The following is a 23,645-nucleotide window of genomic DNA, read 5'->3' as shown; positions in this document are numbered from 1 at the left end:
AGCCTGGCACACTTCAACACTGATAGTTCACTGAGACGTCTACTTCATTTGAATGGCACCAAGGCTGGGTGTTGAGCTAATTTGGAGGCTTGAAGGTTAGGCCCATAAGTCTCCCATAAGGGTCATGCTAAACGTATACAAATATATCACAATGTGATTCACTGGCAGCTTGCAGCCCATGGGCCACAGATTGCCCACTCCTGCCACTCACGCCTCCAAGTGGAATGCTGGGATGAGAAAAAATTGAAAGACTGCGCACTAATTGGTCCAGGATTTGCTGACAGGTAGTTTGTTTTTATTCCCCATATGACGTGTCCAAGCCACATGTGATCATTAAAATAAGACCGTTTATAGACCAGCAAAAAAGTGCTTTCTTTGTGCGTAATGCGTTTCAGGACCTCCAGAGTCTTGACATTCAAAGCAAGTGGATTTGACTCCAGCAAGTGAATGAATGAGGTCAACATCTCCTTTGGCGAGGCAGTTACGAAACAAGAGAAGGTCCCAGTTTGCCACACAAGAGGGCGATGGGGGGCTCTTTCTGGCTTCCCAAGGCAAAATCTGGGGTCGTCAGGAATAAACAAATGCGTTATCTCATCTCAGAGTGGTTGTAATGGTGCTTTATTACCTTGCAGGGATCTTTAAAAGGTCAGTTAAATAATAAGATGCACTTTAAGACTTTCTGTCAGACCACATAAACAGCTGACATTTGCTTCCCCCAAGTGGTTGAAAGACGACACAGCAACCAGGTTGATAAAGACAAATAGTGCAAATATCACTAGTAATTCCAAATAAATTTATTTTTGCGATTTCTTCCACTGTACAAAGGAAACATGTAATCCACTGGACACTGGTGTGACAGCTGGAGATGCCGGAAAGAGATTTCCACTAACATAAGCAATCAGATGACCTGAAAGTGCAAGGGAAAAAAATCTCTTACCAGTTGCCACAAACAAACAATCCAAGTGATAAGTGATTAGCCGTCAAATGACTCCTTTGCACAATCAGTGGCCACTAAATAGTATCCGACAGAGATTAACTGGTGGACTGTACCGAAGAATTACTCCAACGCCTTGACAATTGCCTCATTGGCGTCTATGTTGATCAGAACTTCTGCCCTCGCTGCTTCATCGGACACACCAACCAGCTCCGCCTGGGCCTTCTCCAGGTTTGCCTTGGCAGCCTGTGGAGGAGAACATAGCATTATCACGTGACCAGGAGAACTACAGATAAAACAGCACAACTCCCGACATATTTCATATCCACATACCAATTGTCAACAAAAGCAAGCACCCAGACCCCAAGACTTAAGATGGTCATAGACTGTGGAAATGACAGTTATGTTACTTTGAACAAGCTGCTTTGGCATCTCTGTGTGGAGTTTGCATGTTCTCCCCCGTGCACGCGTGGGTTTTCTCCGGGTACTCCGGTTTCCTCCCACATTCCAAATACATGCTTGTTAGGTTAATTGGCGATTATAATGCTGAATCCCAATTCTATCCCTTGTATTACCCCTTATCCCTTGGTTTTCGTCAACGCTTAGGGCCATACACCCCTTGAAACGTAATGTGGTCAGGGAACATATTTGTGTCCGACTAAAGCGCATTAGTTTCGGCCACTGCGGGTGGCTGTCACCGCTGTGTGCTCTGGTTCTCCCGAACTCCATGGAAGTGCCAATGTTGCCTGCCGTTTTCAGATCTAATCATTCATATAACACAGCACATCGTAGTTATGTTTGCTGTGAATTCACCTGGGGTAGGCTCCAGAATACCCCCGCGACTCTAATGAGGATAAGCGGTATAGAATATGGATGGATGGACATGTCCATTTCAGGCCACTCGGTCAACAGTCTATGATTGAGTTTTTGGCACACATAAAAAGACAATAAGTTTTAAAAAGACAACAATTTTTCCATTCTGACGCTAGATGCTACAAACAACTTTTTCTATTGTTTAGAAAGCCTGCAAACTGTTCGAAATTTCAATTTGCATTGTTGAAAGTGACTCAAAACTTCAAACCTTAGCTTTGACCCTCGAATGCAAGGAATTTTACTTTCATTCACATTCACTGGGATGTTTCATACAATTTTGTGTTTACCTTGACATGTGTGTTTGCTCCATACGAGGAAAATCTTATTTGCACAAAATAAAGGCTGATACCGATAAACGAAAAAAAGTAATAATATCGGCCAACCACTATTATGTACATCGGCACAACAAATTTTTTAAAAGAAAAATCCAATTACTACAAGGACTGCAACATTTTATCGTTTTATGTACATGCTTTGGTCCTGCATTAACAAGTACATTGATAACATGTAATATTTACAGTATATTGCTGTATGTGATGATTTACCACATTACCAAAACTTTTTTCCTTGGTGCATTGATTTCACAGAGCCCATTTAGCTTACATGACTTCTGTCAACAACAACAGCATGGAAACATGGACAACACTTACTATGTCCGCTCTCATTGAGAGGGCTGTGTCTTCCAGCACTTTTACTCCAGGCCTCGGGTAAAAAAAAAAACGCTGACAGCAAACAATCATCTTGTTGAGTTTTCATGGTGAAATTGAGAGCTTGGTATCCACTCTTTCGTCTGTTTCATCTGCGAGTGACGCTGTCACTAGCAGCTTGAGAGGCGTCATGTTACTCCGCCAGTATCGAACTTACTCCAACAGTATTGCTTTAGCTTGGTTAATATACAAGTCAGTTATGTAAATGGGGCACTTTTTGTTAGGGCTTTAGCGTCAAAATAGGTTACAAGCATCGGTAGCGAGCTCACACTAACTTGTTTTTTCTTGTTAGCAAGCCTTGTTCTCGCAAAACAGCTCTTCCCTAAACGAGAAATATCATTACATTTTAATTGTGACCCCTAATAACTGCAGCCAATTAAATCGCTTAAAGGCAAATGAGTTACCTCTAACTCCATGTGTTAAAGGTGATTGGATGTACTATTTCACCCGTGTTACCTCTGGTTAGAACTGGGTTGAAAAAGGGGGGGGGGGGGGTGAAAAAATGCTTTTGTTCTGAAAGCTTCATTTGTCACTGTGGCGATGAGAAAGTAGAAATGCCAAACATGGCTGGAAGTTAAAGGTCTCCCAGTGGGGATTTGACACATCTGCTATAACTCAACAGTGACTGACCTTTCCCTACTTATTAACAAGCACTGCCTCGTGCGTATTGTTGTTGTACAGTCCAAGAAAAGGAGCGCTCATTTAGTCCTTCAGAGTCAAGTTCACACTGACAGCAGCCCTGCCCAAGGTCAAAGACAGACGGGCAAAGAGAGCGCAGGGCCACATTAACAAGCATGACATTTAAACGAGGCGTCAGCCAACAGCGTCGTGGATCGGACTAGTCGTCACCGGGGGACTCCTCGAATCAAAATGAGAAGGAAGTACAAATCTTGCGAGGGTTCAAACAATGCTGTCAAAGAGCGTGTCCCTGCTGGGAAAGGTTCCTGGGTAAACAGCGGTAATTATGACTGCTCTACAACGTGGATAAGGACACCACATCTCTCAAATCTCATCAAAACAATGAAAATCTATGAAAGACAATCGACTTGCTCACAATGGACTTTTTTTCCCTGGAAAAACAAGCTGGGTTTTTCCATACACAGACTTCATCTTCAGTATATTGCTGTGTCTCAAAGCAGTGTGTACCTACAACAGTTCTTGATGTGCACATTTTGAAAGTGTAGTGACGTCTAAAATCAATTGTCATTTCCCCATTTGCCAAATTTACAATGATTAATAACTAAATTATTACTTTCTTTTTTTTTTATAAACGAAAACAGGAACAACTTACATTGTCGTCTCACTACTTTCCACTGCTACGAGTTGCTCTTCAGTGCCATTATCTCAACTTAGCACCTCCCCTTCTGCTACATAGCCAAGACGATACAGATGGTACTATTGGTAAGTGTCCAGCATTGTGGTCAGGTACTGACTTGGGATGTCCTGATACCATCTTCAGGATTGGGATCGGCTGCCCATTCGCTGTATTTTGAAGATCGGATAGTATGGGTTTCTGCCACGGGATCGGACTTATCCGGTTACCATATCGTGTTCGTAACAAAGGGCCACACACTAACATGATAGGTGCGGTAAAGCTGGTTGCCATTCAGCACATTCGCAAGAAGAAAACGCACCACCACCATGCAGACATGACCACGGTGTTTCACGGTAAAGTTAGTTTCACTTCGGACTAGGGTTTGGCAATATTTCTATTTACCTTCATAGATACTTCCAATTATAAGAAAATTACTTATACTGGTAGAAATAAACGGAATCAAGCCATGATGAAATGCTGTCATCGTGAGAAGAAGGAACGTTATATTATAAAACATTGAACAAGTCCCTCCCGACTGAAACAGGTTGAATTGGCGCTAAACGGCAGTGAAAGTTGGCTGAATTTCCTCTTACAGAGTGTGATACATTCTAAAAATATTGTTATATATGCTAAGGTCCAACCCAGATTGGGAGCACGATGTGATACGACGGGGGAGAGAGTCTGAGGTCTGATTTTTTCTAGTAGGCATTTTTGTGATGCAAATATATGATGCTTTTGGATGCATATTGTTTTGAGAAGCTAAACACTTTACCTAACTATCCCAAAGTAGCTGGAATAACTTTCCTCTGCACCAATATCCGACCAAAATTCAGAACAAGAAGCGAAGGAGTGAGTCGCTGTTGATTGCTTACAGGGGTGTCATACAACTTCATGTCAAAAAATCTGAACTATCCCTTTAACACCGACGACTGACATGTACTGTTTTCTCAAATGGGAAAAAAAGTACTGCTGTAGGTGCAAGGACAGAAGCGCCTACTGAGGCATTTGCTTGGCAAATGGTATATGGTATAAAGAAAGCAGTGCAAAATGGTACACACCCCCAGAGTTGACAGTGCAGCTGGCTACATTGCAAAAACATACAGGCAACTTCTGTGACTAAAACAAATGGAAAAAAAAATGTCTGAACAAATGTATATACGATATTGAATATTGATGGTACTTTGTAGCACAATTATTGACCAGCAAAATGTTGACACACTGCCATGTGAAGGTTGAAATTAAATTTGTAGTCTAGAGGAATAGAGGTGTTTTTGTTGTAGCTGAATAAAGCCTATGTTACACATTTTGTGTGCCATGTTGGTAAGATGCTCAGACTTTCATTTCATGTGGAAGTTGGGTGTTTGTACAGTATTTGTAGAGTACGTCTCTGTTAGCAACAGTCAAGGACCTTCAGGTTCCAATAATAATCTTGACACAAACTGCTAGCAGTTTTTGGGTGGATCAATATGGAATGATTTAAAATATAAGCTGAATGGACACCGATTGTGTCCCATGTTGAGAGCTCAAGTATTGTTCTAAAGCTAAAATCTTAATTTTTAAAATTTTTCAAACATGCCATTGAAATCACTGAAGTGATGGTGACATTCTCATATGACAAAACACTGCCATCTAGTGGCCTGGCATACAACTCAGATCAGTAGGTTTTGCAGATTGGGGGGCAAAGTTATCTTCTTTGCCTTTGTGTTACAATGTTTATTTAAAATTGTTTTAACTCTTGGCCCTAAATTGTCAATGTATATTTTTTGGACTGAGGTTATACTCACAGCAATGTCCAGCTGGTCTAGCGGTACAGCCTCCTCAGCTAGCAGCTGCACTGAAGAATCAGCGTTGACTGTTACCGATCCACTGCTCACTATGCAACAGAGGGCAGTTTATGAATACAGTTTCTTTCTTTGCATGAAACAAAAACTAAATGCAGACATTCATGACCTTGCAACCAAAAAACATAATCTTACCAAAGTATTTAACAGCCGAGCCATCGTCATTGAGGACTGTAACAACGCCAGGCCGAAGCACCTGCAAGGTCGGCACGTGGGAGGCGAGTATACCAAACATACCGGTAAGTGTGGGCACGTCGACCTGCTTCACGTTGGCCTCCTTGAAAAACACCTGCAAATATAGGACAAGAACATTTGTTAATGTCAACTTAGTCGTTTGGCAAAAATACAGCTTAATATTGCAACTTTGGCTACTGTTACAGGGATTGCAGAATTTCAATACAACGCTTGTATTGATTGTCACTGAAACATGTGAGTGTAACTCAAGGTTAGATGCTCAAGATTATGACAAATGTCTGTAAAAAGTATCTAAGAGACTAATTTCAAGCTAATGTCACATTGTTGTTAAAACGTACATTTTCTAGTTGGTATGACATTTGGAATGTCATGTCAAATCTACACAAGTCAACTACAATGAATGACAGCTAGCTAACCTAGCTCTAGCAGTCACTCCACTATGCGAAATTATAGCAACATATAAAAGCCTCGATGATTGAGAGGATTATGTATACGAGGATAAAACGGCAAAGTGACATGTAACCCAGTGTTTTAGATAATGCATTTTCAGCAGACATTATGCCACCTAACCAACTAATATTAGCTTAGGCCTTAATAGCCTTACTACCATTCCCAATGGTGACCGTATAGCTAGCAATGCTACCTGTGTGGGAGAGGCAAAAGTGAAGGACATCTGCTGCGCACCGGAGGCAGCCTCGGCGTAGCAACGACTTTGCTTCAGCAACGGGAGAGAACGACGGAGAAATCTTGCTGCCATCATGTCGGAATTTTTTTGTTTTGTTCAAGTACAAATGACTTGACAGAGACCCTAGCCTTGCCTTCCCGTGCGCACTTGGTCAGACAAGGACGTTGGTATCCTTCCCACAAGGCTTTGCAGCGCTACAATGCTGATGGGTAATGTAGTCCTTTGAACGTCGAAATACCGGAAGTCGTGGATTGTGGCTCGCTAACATGAAGAAATTCAAAAGATTCAACTGCCGAAGATTACACCTGAGGTATGCTCACTACAAGTCGCAACACTTTATTTCTGTAGGTATGCTGCATTTAGTTTCTCTATACCATGTAGTATATTAAATACAATAGCATGTTGTCAGCGTGTTCTGCCACTAGATGACGGCATATTTGTGTTTTAGATTCGGTGTTCCCTACGACACAATACAACTCATTTTCAGGCTTGAGTGTTTGGACTTTATTATCAGTAAATGAATAAACAAAATAGTGTCTAGTAGATAAATATGTTAGATAGATTCAAACCAAAGTAAAGTACTTTGAGTGGGAATATTATTTGATACAATGGATGCGCTCAACCCATCGTCTTGACCTCACAGATGACGTCACTCGACGCGTCTCTGACTGCCCGGTGGGCGTATCTTAAACGGTGAGCTTCCATTCAGAAATACCTCTAAGCCTTTTGACAATCTCCACATTAAAAGTCGTCCTTTAGCAGACTTATTTTTTGCCCACCCTGGCCGGACCAAGTAGGTGGAGCAGGTGAGCGGTGTGTGTGTGTGTGTGCATGTTGCTTCATATGGACAATGAACACCTTCGATGCCGTGTCTTTATATCGCTGCATTCATGTGTTAAGTACCAGAGTCTATCATATAATCGAGTAAATTAATTTTTGCATTCATTTTGCCCTTTTAGAGGACCTGGAAATGGCTTTAATTTGCTGTCTATAATCGATTACTATTGCTGAAATATTGTTGCACGTTTTGCATTTGTGGTATATTATTGCACAAAGTAGTGCACCTTTGTTCTATAGGGTAGGTACTGGTATATAACAGCTAGTGTTATGAACCATGTTATATATCGATGGCTGGGATAGCCAATTCCTATCATACCAAACCTCTGGGTTTCACTTTCAAAATAAAGCTCAACTCTAGTCAAAAAATATAAGTATAAATAAAGGACACAGTCAAAGTATAGTGAGTATATACATTAACAATAAATAGAAAGAGTTTTTCATGCGTAAACTGAAGTCTATCCCAGCAGACGAGGTTGGTGTACACCTTGACTGGTCGACAGCCAATCACAGGACACCTATAGACTACAAGCATCAGAGTCTCCAGTTAGCCTAACATGGATGTTTATGCAAAAAAAAAAACGCATAAAAAACAATAATGCTACCTTAGTAGCATCAACTTGGATCACGGGACGGCCAGTATAGAGTTCATGGGGCACACTCATTACTGCCCCATTTGCCAAAAGCAACTCTATAATGATTCTTTGTACACAAAATTATTTGTACACCTTCATTCTGTTACACTCCAGAAGGGAAGATCAACTGGTCATGTCACGACATGTTGTTACGCACAGTACATGGGACGCAAGCATAATTGCCCCATTGGCCAAAAGCAGGTCTATGTGGATTACAAAGACAAGTTTATCTGTACTTGTTAATATTGCAATGGAATAGTTTACTGCTCTGTATTAACTATAAAACATACTAGAAGAAAAAATCAACTAATCTAATGGGATATAATGGAAATACAGTATAAATAAAGTCACCCCTCACAATATCGTGTTTTTAATTTTGTGGCTTCACTCCAACATAGTTTTTCAAACATATACGGTTGAACCTTGGTTAGCGTCATTAATTTGTTCCAGAAGGTCCGACTCTAACCAAATCGGACGCTAACCAAATCAATATTTCTCATAAGAAATAATGTAAAATCCACAGCAGAAATGTTTTACATTAACCAAAAAAAAAACACGCTAAATGGGGCGCACACTAACCGAGGTGCAACTGCATTAATTAATAAGTTGTGCTGTTTTGTGGTTGCATACAGCCTATAAAAAAATACATATTTAAACAAATTGTATGTATTTTTTGCCTAAATTTTGCTCAATATCATAATAATAATATAACGTCCTGTCCTCGCACGGAATGCATTTACTGCGACACACATGAGCACCGCACAAGCAACCGCGATAAACGAGGGATTACTCTAATGCAAGGGTCAAACTGTTGTCATTGTTAACTGCCATACAAGTGCAAAAAGAAGTATGATATCTATCCCGATAACTTGCTGTTAGGCAGACGTAATGGTTATCAAGGCATAATTGTCTACTTAAGAATCAGTACTGCCTTTTATTGCATTCGGTTTAGAGTGTGGTATTAATGTCAGCTCTCATGCTACATTACAAAACTAAACACCCATGAAGGTCCTGTGTGTTATCTCTGAGGTGCATCTCCTGCTTGCGTAATGTCCAACTTGGCATTTAACCAGCCATGCATGCAGCCATGCTGTCCTGTTGCTCCAAGGCCGTCGGGCCGATGCTGAGCTGAGCTAAGCTGAGGGGTGTTGGAGGCAATTCAGTCATCTTCTGCTTGGACTGAGGATGCACCGAGGGAGCTGAGGCGGATTCTCTCAAGCCACACACGAGCCCGCCTGACACACACATCCAGAGCTGCTGCTGCTGCTACCGCTGCTGCGCACTGCCCTCCATCAGGGTAAGACACCAGAGCTGGAAGGAAGTAGCTGCTAGATTTTAGACAGGCTACAAGCGTAGAGGGCTGTATTTACAAGCTTGGGTGCTGAAGTTGCTGCAGTGAGTGGCGGGCATGTTGCTTCTTCCATGCTGTGGTAAGTATCCAGGTTGTGTTTGCGTGCGTGGGGGCGTTTGGTGCTGCAGTAGCAGGATTAATGGCCATGATCTGGAGGCAGCACCAATGGACCTCAGCTTCTGATTAATAGGAAGAGCTTATGTTTTTGTGTGGGAGGTATAGTTAGGTATACTAGGTTGATATGATGGAGTGGTTGGTTGGTCATTATTTACATAGAGCATCTTTTCCATGCTATCGTGAGGAGCACACTTGCATCTTACTCTCAGGTTTCTCACGGTTGCAAATTTGCAAGATTTACATGGCACCCATTCGCTCCAGATTTCCTGCTGTATCAAGTGGCACCATTGGATAACACAGTATTAAGTCACAGAAGTGGTTGTTTAAGGGTGTTTTAATCAAATTTTGATGAGAAGGGAGAATTTTTCTCATTGTTCTGAACTCCTGCTTCAATGCCAGTGTGTCGTATTGCCTTGCCATATTGTGGATGTCGGCCTTAAAGCATGTCATGTTGCTACGCTTTAGACTCCAAACCTGTTGAGAGCGCATCAACAGCGTTTACGCCGGTTGTAGCCAAGTGCCGCACTCATTTTTGCCTCAATGTCTCCAAGTCACGATTAATCAACAATCAGTTCCACACAATGGATCAGAGTGTTTCATTCAGGATGGCTTTGATCATTCTATCCTCACCAAATACTTGGAACTGCTCCAAAGAAGATCAAATGTCAAAAGATCATAGAGCAGTAAAGCTCTAAAGCAGTGATTTGGCAATGATACCCCAATATGGCCTTAAAGCACTGAATTAAACCATTTAATATTCCTGTGGATGTTTTCATGGCATTCACATGCACATGCACATTTCTGTATATGTGACAATATCTAAGTTAAGACTTAAGTTAATTGTACTTGATTTAATGCAAGCTAGTGCCGATGAAAAGCAGCAGCCTGTCTGTTCTGGGTTTGTGACTGGATAAACAGCTCCGGTAACAGCCATTTCCTCTGTGTGTCTCCCAGGGGGACTCCATAGTTGGCCTGGACCATGAGCTATGAGTCTACCGTTTGGAACATCCTACCAGAAAACTCCACAGTAAGTCAAACTTCCTGTATTTGCATGTTTGGTCTCGGAGCCACTTCCCCTTGGACTGTGTGCTCCTCTGGCCACACTGGACCTGCTAATAAACAACTTCCTGACCTGGATGAGGGAATGATTAAATCAGTGATGTAATCCCAAATTTAATTTCCCCTCACAGAGAAACAACATGATGGACAAACTATCTACTGTATTCAGTAGCTTTGGTTATTAGCTTTTCATACAATGTTTTTATTTATTTTATTTTTTTACAGAGCTTGCATGTAATTGTTGTTGTGTAACTTTGACATTACATTAGTAACTAGGGCTAGTCCGAGCCAGGTTAGTTACTATTTATCTGTTTTGGGAGGTCCCACTCGAGACAGAGGAGCAGCAAGATGGCTATGTGCTACTCCTGGTGATCCTCTCCATCTTCCTAGTGGGGACGTTGATCTTTGTCTCCATCCTCCTCATCACCTGCCGCCGTTGCTATCGAGGAGGTCAATGTTGCGACAGGTGGGCCATTTTGCCTTTTAACATAAATTGTCCATAGGTATGAATGTGAGTGTGAATGGTTGTTTGTCTATATGTGCCCTGTGATTGGCTGGCAACCAGTCCAGGGTGTACACCGCCTCTCGCCCGAAGACAGCTAGAGTAGGCTCCAGCACCCCTGCGACCCTCGTGAGGATAAGCGGTAGAAAATGAATGAATTAATTAATGAACATAAATTGTCCATAGGTATGAATGTGAGTGTGAATGGTTGTTTGTCTATATGTGCCATGTGATTGGCTGGCAACCAGTCCAGGGTGTACCCCGCCTCTCGCCCAAAGTCAGCTGGAATAGGCTCCAGCATACCTGCTACCCTCGTGAGGATAAGCAGTATAGAGCTGCAGGCTCAAGTGAGACACTGCCCCACCTGCTCCTCATTCAAAATTTTCACTGCAAAGCTCATATTAAATATGTCTACTTTCATAATAGATGAGGCTCATTGTAATTGCAAATGAAGCACACGACTGTGTGCATGTCGCTTCTACAAAAGTCCCACAAGCATCTTTAGTATGATTACACAATGAGCAGAATGTGCAGCAATGCAATAAAACATGGCTCCCCAACCACCGGCCACTTTCCATGGAGGGAAACTTTCAGCCGCAATAATTTAAAAAAAAAAACGTCAATACAATTTATTTGTTAATACCTACACCGTGTTTTTTTAATAAATATTGGCCATTATTTGGTTCCAAAAATAATGTACAGTTAGAGATCCCACAGTTTTTGCATATTTTTGTTTCATTGTGTCCCAATTTGTTGGAGGGTCCATGAACACACCACAGTTATGTGCGTGTGCTAACTTTACCCCATGCAGCAGCGCTAATGACCTCATATTTGGTTCCAAATGATGATGTGGGAATGCATAAAGGTAAGTTTTGATGACGATTCTGAAAGCTAATGTGCATATTTGTTCAGTGCACAGCTTCAAGTTAATCCATGATAGCTAACCGCCTGTTACCACACACATCAAACAGCGATTGTTATAATCTTCTCTCTGGAAAACAAACTTCAGGCTAATACTGGTAGCTGGTGGATCTGTATACAAATTTAATTGGATGTTATTCCTGTATGAGTTTTACACAATACATAATAAATAGCATTAGATCACTATAAGGTTCCCTCTCCCCCAACCCTCGTCCACCCGAGGTTTGTGGGTACACCAGTCCCTCCGTGGGTCTAAATATTGCTGAGGACCATTGCAATAAAGCATTGCACGTTAAAGGAACAGCCTCTAGTTTTTCATGCCAGTTGTTTACATTTCAGGAGCCACATACAGAAGGTGGGTGGATCTTTTAAAGCATCACCAGTTCCACTTAAATATATGAGAACAGCAGATAAACAGGGAGCTCTGAGCCGCCAAAAGGCAAGGCATTGGGCAGACTGGCACAAATGACGAGTGTAATGAGATTTCATCGCAGCCATCGGCGGTGATTAATCTCACCCCCTCCCTTCCATTGCTCTGTGTATGTGTGTGTATGTGTGTGTGTGTGTGTAGACTCCACACACACTGATATGAAAACTGTGGGAGCCACACAGGAAATGAAAGACAAGAGGAAGCTTAGATGTGGGAAGACAGTGTTTCACACACACACACACACACACACACACACACACACGCAGACAGACACAAGCTCATACATGAAACTCATAGAACTGCAGCAAGAAATAAGATGGAGGGAAATGACTGCAAGGGGATTTCATTCTCTCCTTTCTTGCCCATAAAGTAAACTACGGGTCTGGGATTTCACTTGGATGGATCACTGCAAAAGCAAAGATGTTTAACCAGGTTTTTCCTTATCACAGATAGTCTCTGAATAACCATCACACATGCAAACATATTTTAGGTCAAAGAAAACTAACATATAAAACATCACATTGTGTCATTTTGCTTTTTTGGTATATTTATTCTGTTGTTTAGTGAATGGTTGTATGGTGACTGAGTGGTTAGTATGTTGGCCACACAGTCATTTGATCGGGCTGGGTGGGTTTTGTCCGGGTACTCCGGTTTCCTCCCACATTCCATAAACATGCCTGTTAGGTTAATTGGCGACTCCAAATTGTCCATAGGTATGAATGTGAGTGAGAATGGTTGTTTGTCTATTTGTGCACGGTGACCAGTCCAGGGTGTGCCTCGCCTCTTGCCCGAGGTCAGCTGAGATGAGCACCAGCATACCCCTGTGACACCATGCCCAGGCCGGAAATGCCCTGAACACTTCCCTAGGGAGGCGACTTGTGGCATCTTGACCAGATGACCTAACCTGGCTTCTCTCAACGCAAAGGAACAGCTGTTCTACTCTGAGTCTATCCCAGATGACAGTGCTTCTAGTTGCTACCCAAAACAAACTTCATGACCATAGATGAGTGTAGGAACGTAGATTGGTAGATTAGGCTGGTAGATAGGCTGGTAGATTGAGAGCGTTGCCTTTTGTGTTCCGTCCTTCCTGACTCATGAACCAGACAAGACTCTGAGGTACTTAATGTTTTTTAAATGTATTTCTTTTTGATTTTTTTAAAGTAAAAAATAAAAATAATTATTATATAGGGCGGCACGGTGGTCGAGTGGTTAGCGCACAGACCTCACAGCTAGGAGACCAGGGTTCAATTCCACCCTAGGCCATCTCTGTGTGGAGTTTGCATGTTCTCCCCGTGCATGCGTGGGTTTTCTCCGGGTACTCCGGTTTCCTCCCACATTCCAAAAACATGCTAGGTTAATTTGCCAATCCAAATTGTCCATAGGTATGAATGTGAGTGTGAATGGTTGTTTGTCTATATGTGTCCTGTGATTGGCTGGCGACCAGTCCAGGGTGTACCCCGCCTCTCGCCCGAAGACAGCTGGGATAGGCTCCAGCACCCCCGCGACCCTCGTGAGGAAAAAGCGGTAGAAAATGAATGAATGAATAGTTATATACACTCCCCTCCAAACGAACACTTGCAGGTATTCCCAAACATGCATTTGTTCACAGACTTCTGGAAAGAAATGTAATAATATATTTACAAAGAGTATCCTCTCAATCACAACAACCAATGCATTTGAATGCTTCCATTTCTGTGCTGCAGTGGCAGTGATGACGCCGAGAAAACCAACGCCACATACACGGAGGAGTCTCAGCCCACCCATGGTAAGACACAGTTGGACAAAGAGGGAGAAGTAGGAAGGAGGGAGCAATGTGGGAGGTTGTATAGTGTGAGTGATCCAAAGATGAGTAACTGGGGAGATGCAGGCTACTGTGATGCTTTTATCGTGTCAGCAAAATGTCTAATCTATTGCATTAAAAAAATTGCAATTTTCGACCCGAGTTGTTTAAAGCGGTCTCACAATCCCTCAGACACATTTTGATGTCCTGCGGGCGATTGAATGCACTCTGTCTCTGCTGAAAATGATTTAATAAAAGGCAGCATGAAACTGCTTTTCTCTGGCATTTTTAAAAAGAAGTAGCACGCATCAGCAGTTTGTTGTAGTGGCGTGCTCACCCACCACAAAGCAGATAATATGGTATATCAGATGCTTCAGTTGAGGTCAGGTTTTTGAAACTCATCTGTCACAACAGCAGTATTCACCTGGGTTTAATTTCATCTTTTCCTTTCTGTGTCTCCGTGTAGAAATCACCATTCGGGTGGACGAGTCCGACTGCCTGTCCATGGCCAGCTCTCATGATCAGGAGACAGATCGCTTCCTCTCCACCGGCACCATGGCCCGGCGAGTCTCCTTCAACGAGGCGGCGCTCTTTGATCACGGCAAGAAGCCCCAGGAGAAGGGTCGCAGGTAGTCTACACCAACAGTAGGATTCTCATTGGGAGTGACCAGGATGGATAGGATCAGGAAGGAGTACATCAGAGGGACATTACATGTTGGAGGCCTTGGAGATAAAGTCAGAGAGGCCAGACTGAGATGGTTGGGACATGTCCAGAGGAGAGATAGTGAATATATTGGTAGAAGGATGCTGCGTTTAGAGCTGCCAGGTAGGAGTTGTAGAGGAAGACCAAAGAGGAGGTTTATGGATGTTGTGAAGGAGGACATGAGGGTAGTTGGTGTGAGAGAGACAGATGCAGAAGACAGGGTTGGATGGAGGAGATTGATTTGCTGTGGCGACCCCTGAAGGGAAAAGCCCAAAGAGAAAGAAGAAGTAGTAGTGTTGAGTTAATGGAGTCTGTTGACCTAGTGTGACTGAGCAGTTTGGAAGGGTAAACATCATGCTTGCAGGGCACTGTAGATCAACAGACAGTGTCATTAGCTGAACCAGCTACCTGAGTACCTAACCTAACTGTATCACATACAGTATCTGAAGAGTGGATTTGAATCCAAGAAAATGTGCTTGAATAAAACCACAGGGAAAGCAATTCCCACAATCCCAAGTTATTTTCTCCAACTTCACTTTCAGATACACACTGACCGAGGGTGACTTTCACCACCTAAAGAATGCACGGCTCACACACCTCCACATCACGCCCCCGGCGCTCAAGATAGTCACCATCCATGAGTGCGATTCAGCGGAGAACACAATCACCATGACAACACGCCCTGTCGCCAAGTCAGCGCTTTCCATCTTCCAGGTGACAGCCTTGTTATATTAGCCCTGTTTACTCATTACTCTTGATCTGGTCCTATGTGAACATCAGTCACTTCAGTCAGGGCGAGAACATGACACAGACTGATGAACCTCAGGCAAAACGACTAGCTTTGACTCTGTGCTTTTTTTTTCTTTCAACTGGCTGCATACATTGATTTCCCATTTCGCTCTCTATGTTCAATCACTGAGGTAGCATTCTAGGAGGGGGAGTCTGGATGTGATATTCACTCATAGCTGTTGTTGAGAAGAATATAGTCATTTGTTCTTGTCAGTCCAGTCAAATGAGTCATTCTGAGATAAAAATGTGTGTTCCACCCCCTTTAGCCAATGCTGTGCCCCCTGCCACAAACTGCACTGACCAGCCTGAGCACTGTTTCCAGCTGTGCGCTCCCAGGAGATACTCTCAATTCAACTGTGGTGGACAATAGCTTGAGTGTGAATACTACAGCTAAAGCAAATGGAGGTTCTGTAAGTTACTTGCAGTATTTCATACAGAATATACATTTATATCTGGACAGCACACCACTATTGCTGGTTTCTATCTCTCTTCAGATGGAGATGATAACAGTAGGGCCCCGCGACCAACGCTGCAGTGTTGGTGCAGCAGAAGGGGCTGCGCCCATGAGTGTCCCTTCTGCAGGCAACGGTGCAGCCAAGCAGGATCCGGTGCAGCAGTTCTTTACCAAACTGCGGCGCCATGCCAGTCTGGAGGGGGCCAGTCCTTATTTCAAGATCAAGAAATGGAAGCTGGACAGCAGCCAGAGGGCTTCAAGTCTGGATATGAGAGGTAACAGATACGTCACAGTAGGGTTGGGCGATATGGACATTAGTATGTATCACAATATTTTTGTGATATGTTACAATATGATGATATAAAACAGTATAATATTTACATTCAGCAGAGTCCACAATTAGGTAAACACAATACCTAATGTTGGGAGTGTGTTTCTCAGGTTTATCAGTTTATCCATCCAGTCATTTTCTATGCCACTTATCCTCACTCAGGTCACAGGGGTATGCTGGAGCCTATCCCGGTTTATCAGTTTATTAGATGTTAAAATAAACTGAAGTGCCTCATGGCTGCTCTGACTTCTTGGTTATACATAGACAATATACAAAGAAGACAGATGGCTTGGTGATGTAACGTTTGGTTCTTCCAAATCAGTTTGAGCCCCTAAGTGAATCCTCCCTGCCATCCACCAACAAATCTGTGTATTGATCCATATCTACCCCAGGATCAGTTGTTCCGTCATACCAAGACTCCCCAGATGATCACAAAGTCTTCCTGAGACTCCCTAACAGCTGATGTGAGATTTAGTTTGAATCAAGCATTATGCCCTACCCTGCTGTCATCCAACTTTTTTAACTTTTATAGGCTCACCAAAGAGGAGACAGTTCCAGCGCCAGCGGGCCGCCAGCGAGAGCATGGACCAGGACGACAATGACGCACACCACATTGACCTCATCCAGTACATCGCCCGTACCCAAGACATCCCTTACTGTCCTGGCCGGCCTGTAGTGCCACCTCCATCAGCACCACCCCCTTCCCTCGGCAGGTATCTTTAATTCCCTTGCCATTCATCCTGTCCACTGCTTTGCTTTGCAATCATTTCGCCCAAAAAAATGCAGCAATGATGTGTAACAGTTGCTCACGTTTCATACATTTGAACAGGTCATTTAATTATTTTAGTAAATGCTTTAGTCAAGCAAATATTGTGCTTTTACCATTTTCCATCATGCAAGTTTTAAACAAGCAATATCCTGTAAAAGTAGGTTTTAAATGTGACTTGTTTGATCAAGATAATACAACACAATTAACCTTTCACAAATTACATTAATAAATCAAAATCAACGAGAGCTTAACTAAGAGTGTCATTGAACACACAACACTGGGATGTAACATTGAGTCTAGGGTTGTCCAAACTTTTACATTTTCAAAATCAACCCAGAGGCGTATTTTTCATTAAAGCAAAAAACAAACAAACAAAACACCTTGCTTCTCAGCTTGATGTTTTTAACAAAGTGTATTATTAATAAGAACTTCAAATTTTTGCTTTTTTCTTGTTTTTTTCTACAAAATATTCTCTTAATATTATGCTTTTATTCTCCTAATATTTAGCCTTTTTTAACATAACAATACAAGGTTTTACCCAAGCGAATTCATTACTTTATTCTTTGGGGGTTTTCCCCATAATATTACAACTTAAAATATTGTGACTTTATTTTTTCTGTTATATTATGATGTTGCTCTCTGTAAATTTACAGCATTTTTCCATTTTGGCTGGGTTTTTTTTACATTCAATTCCATTTCAATTGCATTTTTAGATGCACCTGGGCCAATAAAATAAAAAAACATTTAAAAAGCCATAAATGCTCCCCGGGCCACACATTGGACACCCCTGGTCAAGTCAAACAAATAAAAGCGATACGATGCCTACCGACTGTCATTCACAGTTAGTAGAGGGCCTAGCCTTGCACAGTTACCCTGATGGCAGATTTGCTCATGTTACTAGCGTCTTGCACTGTTTGCGTCTCGGCTCGAGTGACTCCTGAGTGCCAGGTCCACCACTTTGAATGTGCCGGGCACACTCTGATTGCCTGGATGATTAGTTGCAGCTGGTACTCCCCACTGATGGAGAGGAAGGAAGAGAGGCTACCAGGCTGATCGCCAGAACAGGTACAGCGACAGCTTGCAGACCGGAGGCGTGGAAGTTACAGCCCAAAACATGATGTTATCGGCCCAAAAAAATTTTTTTACATCGATATTATATTGGAAGAAAAAGTATCACAATGTCTTTCCATATTGATATTTTTATCCACCCCCAGTGGTACTGAGCTAAGATCAATGTAAGGACACTTCATGGCAGCCACTGCAAGTCATGACAATCATTCCGTGCATTGTGAAAACAGCCGATCCTCCGATGAATTCTATATTCGAAGAAATGTTCTGACACTTGCTTGTTCTGCATGTTTCTTTTTCCACATTACCTGTGTTGCAACCACAGGGTAGAGGTAGAGGTGATGGTGGAGCCCAGCTGCAGCCACACTGGACCAGGGGTGATTGGCTTGTCCCCTGATCCTCAAGACGAAGCACTTTCCCTCAGGGAAAGCGCAGAACCTCTTGAGCTCCAGGATCCCCAGACACTTTACAGAGACATTTGGACCTTACGTGCATCACTTGAACAATATGCTGCCTCTGACCAAAGCAGCAACAATGACAGGAACTCAGTCTGCAGTGATGCCGACAGTGTGTGTACAGAAAAAGAAAGAGAAGGGCTCCCCAGCTTCTTATCCCAGGATTTAGGGGACGAGATAGAAGGTGGAGAGGATGACAAGGAGCTTTTTGCGTACATGGATGAGACACTAGGGGCGAAGTGGGTAAGAAATAGGAAACAACAAAGTACAGAATCGGAGCGAGGTGGAAGTGACGGCGAAACAGGGACTCGTAAATTGCTGCAAATGGATAGCGGCTATGCATCTATTGAGGCCCCCTCTCGTGGTCCCGAAGAGTTGCGAATGTTTGGAGGCACCAGCCCAAAGGAGAGAACAGCCCATGAAAAAAGGCACCACTTCACCAAGGCAGGCCGATCTTGTACAATCGGCGAGAGCTTTGAGTCTCACTTCTATGATGAAGAGCCAGACGAGGAGCGACTGCTGGGTGCCACTGGAGGAGTTTCGGTAACAGGTGTTGGTCCCCAAAGTTGGTTTCCATACGGTCAGATGCTCACTCCTCGGGAGGCTTCACAACCTTCCACCCAACCATTGATCGTACACCGGAGAGACTACAGCATCGATGAGAAAACTGATGCACTCTTCCATGAGTTTCTCCGTCATGACCCTCAGTTCGACCAGCAGGAGTCGCCATTAAGGAAACATCGGTCCAGAATCCACCTTCGTAAGCAGTGGCAACGCCATAAGCAGTGGAGTGACCCTGGTGTCAGACATTTACACTCCTCTTTTGAGAGACAACGAACTCCCCTACGGAGGGGTGACAGCGTAAACTATCCTCTAGACACAAGTTATCATAGCATGCTCCCCCGCATTGTCAGCACACCCGATGAGGAAACCAGCGACACTTCTGAAACTCCAAAGGCAGAGCCCACAACTATTGTAAAGGATTCTGGAAAGGAGAAAGACCAGGGAGACGAAGGGTTGAGTGAACATCCGGAGCCTCAAGAGGACAGCAAACAACCCGGACTCACCTCAGAACACCTCGATGAACGGTCACCCCTTCAGCCACCCAAGTCCTCGGGCTACGGCCCACAAACCATCACCGCAGAACTCACGGACAAACTGATGGCTAATTTAGATGAAAGGTTATACATGGGCCTTCGAAGGACCAAGGACACAGCAGAGTGTTTGACGGTGACGGCTACTCACACTTCTCCAGACCACAGCCCGGTGTAGCCCACTGATCCTCATTGACCACCTCAAAGCTGCTGATACACACAAACTTGGTTTTGTCTTTGTTTTCATGATTCAGGCCAACAATGAATTGAAAGTTATCCAAAATAAACCAAGCAGTACAGTTCAGTGCACCACGGGTTGACTTGACAGTCAGTCAGCCAGCAGTTTGAATCCACTCTTTGGGTAGGTTTTGGCACATTTTACCTTTGCAGTTTTCAGACAAAAATGACTATTCTGACAACCAGTCAATTGGCACTTCTACGTCTAGAACCAACCTACCAGTATTGAACAATACTTTTAGCACTGCAGTCGGTACAAATGAAGTCAATTTTAAGGTAGATGTGAAAAATGTAGTACCGTACCAAAGCGAATCAAATTCTACTGCTTGGTAGAAATGGGGCTATTTCCTACAGGCGTCGTCAGTGTTGACTGATCATTTGTGTTCCTGTTTTCTTGTTGTTTTCTTAGTCAGATGTTGATACTATGGACCAGTGCAGCTTCTGCATTTGATGGTCAGCTGCGAATTTAAGTTCTCATAGACACTAAATAGAACGGTACAGACAAAGAGTTATGACCATATGTTAAATTATTTCAGATTAAGTTATTTTTATCACTTTTATAAAAATCGGAAATTTTTAATCCTGGTGATTTTTTGGGGACCCAAATATAGACAGTCGCATACAGTTAACTCTGACTCTCCCTTGGGCCAGCATATGTTCTGTGCAGTGCAGTTTGAGGTTAAACTGGTTTGTTTCCATTGTCGATTGGGGCTCTGACATTCTTCGACTGGTTTTGTACTTTACTGTAAGCAGTAGCGAGCCTCAAGTGTTTTTCCCACCGCTATCAATTGCAGTAGACAATGTTTTTCTATGTGTAGTTAGCTAGCTACCTGCAAATATTTCTCGAATTACAGTTCACAGAAAGGCATCACCTTGTTTAAAAAAAAAAAGTGTTGCTTCAGATTCAGAAGAAAAGTACACTTTCTCCCAAAATATGCTTCAGTGTTGTTATTCAAGAGTGCTGAAATATATTTTTGTAGATGAGTGTAATGACTCAACCATATTTACTAAGATAGAAAGGTCTGTGGGCAACACAATCATGAGCTGGGTGGTTTTGGGACAGCAGTGAGATAGGAGCGTTTCTCTCACGGATGCTTGCGGTTTTTATTGGATTGATTTATATGAAAGGCATGATGTCTACTGCATGAGGCTGAAAACAGAAAAGTCTTTATTCGCCTTGTTTTTCCATCTGTGCATCCTTGTCTTCTCCTGAGAAAGTCTATAGTGCTTCCCCAAAGGGGAGGGGACTTGTATTACTTAAATTACTTTTCATATTTGTATAAAACTCGACTGAACAAAAATGCTATTTATTGTTCTAGCCATGTGTTTTTACATGGCTGAGTAAATAAAACGTTGCTAGATTTGCAAAGAATACGCACAATCACCCAAGTGATTGAATTTAGAATCCGTTTCCATTGCTCCTTGATTTCAGTAGCAGCAGCTTGATTAGAGCCTTGTTTTTGCTGATAAAAAACCATTCCCGGGGGCTTTCCGCCTGGTGTGCAGCGAGGGGAGCCTCTGCAGAGCGTGGTGGTGAATATAAATCATAACAGAGGGGAAGCCCTTGTTTCGTATCTCCTCCCCATGCTTGCAGAGGCTGTTCTGTTACATCGCAGTGAAGCAACAGTTCAGGATTGAAATACTGTTTGTTGGTCAAATGCAATACGATTCATCAATTAGGATGCTTTATGGTACCATAGAATTCACATTACAATGATTTAGTCCAATTACAATCTGATACGGTGCAATACGATTCACTTGAATTACAATTCCATGTAGTGTGATACGATTCACATGCATTACAATATGATTATTCCAATCACAAAATGATAAGCATTGTGCATTTCAATACAATTCACGTAATTTCTGATGTACTTATAATGAGGTTTATCTCAGAATTGTGCACAAGTGGTATGATTTCCTCGACATAAGATTTTGTACAAAGAACTCAAACCAATCACTTGACCTGCTTTTGATTGGGCTCTACTGTGAGCATGATGCTTCTTTTCCTCACGACCCAGATTAGATAGTACTCCTGCTAAATCTCCTTTCCAGGGTTGAGTGGACCCAGAGGCTCATTAGGACAACAGTGGTTCAGATGGAAGGAAGTGATTCCACTGCACCCCCATCTTATTATCAGACCACTCAGAGATGTTTCAGTGTCACCAAAAAAAGGAATATCTTATGAGTAGGGATGCGGCGATCACGGTTTTATGCTGCCGATTCTGATACCAATCACCTGGATTCATTATAAAATTTATTAATGATGAGTGTTCATTCTTAAAATTGCACATTAAATTAAAGCTTTTAACGTGCTACCCCTGTAAGATCCTTGTCGGGGCATATGTTGACAATGACGTTCCACACGGCAGACATGATGGTTTTTGTTTTGGCACAACTACACATTGTGACGTAGGACGCTGCCCAATACATTAGTTAGGGTAAGACATTACACTCCATGCAGGGATCGCTGTGGGTTTTAATCGTACTAGCCACAGGTGATTGGCGTTGAAAGGCCGGATATTGGCCGATACTGAATGATGGCTGATCGATATTAGCACCCGTATAAGACTGCCATCCAGTATAACATGACTAAGCAAGTATATCATAAACTACTTAAAACTAAATGAATGTAAAAGAAAGTACTCACCATTAGATAGGTAAAAGGAAGAACACGATCACTTATTGCCATTCTATGACTATCACTGGAGTTAATAATAATATTGAATTATTATTCTATTTAATGGTATTGTACTGAGTAGCCAGACCGACAGTTTGATGTCCGGTTTTATGGTTATTCACTTTTCCTTGTTGCCATCACTGGTAGCTTTCTGTGGTGACTTTTCAAAAAAGTCAATGAAAAAGCAAAACTGACTCCTGGATTTAATCATTTTAGACACATTTTCTTGAGACTTTTAGTTAAACTCAAAATTTTACCACTTTAAGAGGGTGTTCGATTTTTGAATTTCCACTGTGTGCAATTTCATGTCGTTTTTTTTTTTTTTTGTGTCCAAGAATGAACATTTTGGTGAGTATGCTAACAGAGATGTCAAATGCAACGATACACACTGCATTTGTCTGCATGAGAGCTAACATTTTAGTACAAGTCCCCTCACTCTGTACAAAATGATCACGTTAATGACGGTCAGCTCTTTGCATTTCTTGCTTCATTTGTTAAACGCATCTTTAATCCCAAAAGGACAAAAAAAGACTTTTCTGAACAATTAAGCTTTCAGAGCCTGGAGGGACCAAATCACACACATGAAGTCTTCTTTTATTTTAGAGGGTTTTTTTTCTTCCCCAATCTGTGAATAAAGGATTTGAGCGAACTGCAGTTCTAACGTTTTCTTTATTTGTGAGAACAGATCACTTGTTACTCTCTCATGACTCTTTATTTATACCCTTATTTTCTGCATCTAGTACCAATTTCCTACAGAGTTAATTGACAAAACAGGACAGCCTCTGTGATACACATTTAAAATGGGTTGTTTTTTAATTCTAAGTTAACTAAGTCTGTTTACACAGCTGTAGGGCTTAGTTCCATTGGTGGGGGAGAAAGGGCG

At 42.4% G+C, this 23,645-nt stretch overlaps 2 protein-coding genes across 7 annotated transcripts; one reads left to right on the top strand and one right to left on the bottom strand.

Annotated features, from left to right (window-relative positions):
- Nucleotides 1-772: 772 nt before the first annotated feature.
- atp5f1d (ATP synthase F1 subunit delta) lies at nt 773-6,741 on the bottom strand. 2 transcript variants are annotated; one of them, XM_058074013.1, is made up of 5 exons: nt 6,509-6,741; nt 5,806-5,959; nt 5,614-5,702; nt 1,051-1,180; nt 773-907 (listed from the first exon to the last, which is right to left on the bottom strand). In XM_058074013.1, the coding sequence occupies exons 1-4, from the start codon at nt 6,623-6,625 to the stop codon at nt 1,058-1,060; spliced, it is 483 nt and encodes a 160-aa protein (XP_057929996.1). In that variant the 5' UTR covers nt 6,626-6,741; the 3' UTR covers nt 773-907; nt 1,051-1,057. The 2 variants fall into 2 exon arrangements, with proteins under 2 accessions (XP_057929996.1, XP_057929995.1); XM_058074012.1 differs by having other exon boundaries at nt 773-1,180.
- A 506-nt stretch (nt 6,742-7,247) lies between these two features.
- On the top strand, nt 7,248-23,409 carry cbarpb (CACN subunit beta associated regulatory protein b). Of its 5 annotated transcripts, none has more exons than XM_058073866.1 (11): nt 7,248-7,356; nt 9,096-9,319; nt 10,445-10,517; nt 10,870-11,015; nt 14,106-14,167; nt 14,649-14,811; nt 15,428-15,599; nt 15,941-16,084; nt 16,169-16,403; nt 16,992-17,172; nt 18,622-23,409. In XM_058073866.1, the coding sequence occupies exons 3-11, from the start codon at nt 10,470-10,472 to the stop codon at nt 20,021-20,023; spliced, it is 2,553 nt and encodes an 850-aa protein (XP_057929849.1). In that variant the 5' UTR covers nt 7,248-7,356; nt 9,096-9,319; nt 10,445-10,469; the 3' UTR covers nt 20,024-23,409. The 5 variants fall into 5 exon arrangements, with proteins under 5 accessions (XP_057929849.1, XP_057929850.1, XP_057929853.1 ...); XM_058073867.1 differs by having other exon boundaries at nt 7,249-7,356; nt 9,108-9,319; XM_058073870.1 differs by lacking the exon at nt 9,096-9,319 and having other exon boundaries at nt 7,275-7,356.
- The last annotated feature ends 236 nt before the right edge of the window (nt 23,410-23,645 follow it).

The sequence above is a fragment of the Doryrhamphus excisus genome, chromosome 5, assembly GCF_030265055.1.
Source record: "Doryrhamphus excisus isolate RoL2022-K1 chromosome 5, RoL_Dexc_1.0, whole genome shotgun sequence".
NCBI lineage: Eukaryota > Metazoa > Chordata > Actinopteri > Syngnathiformes > Syngnathidae > Doryrhamphus > Doryrhamphus excisus.
Note: the sequence above shows the minus strand (reverse complement) of the source record. Positions and strands in the feature narration are given on the sequence as shown.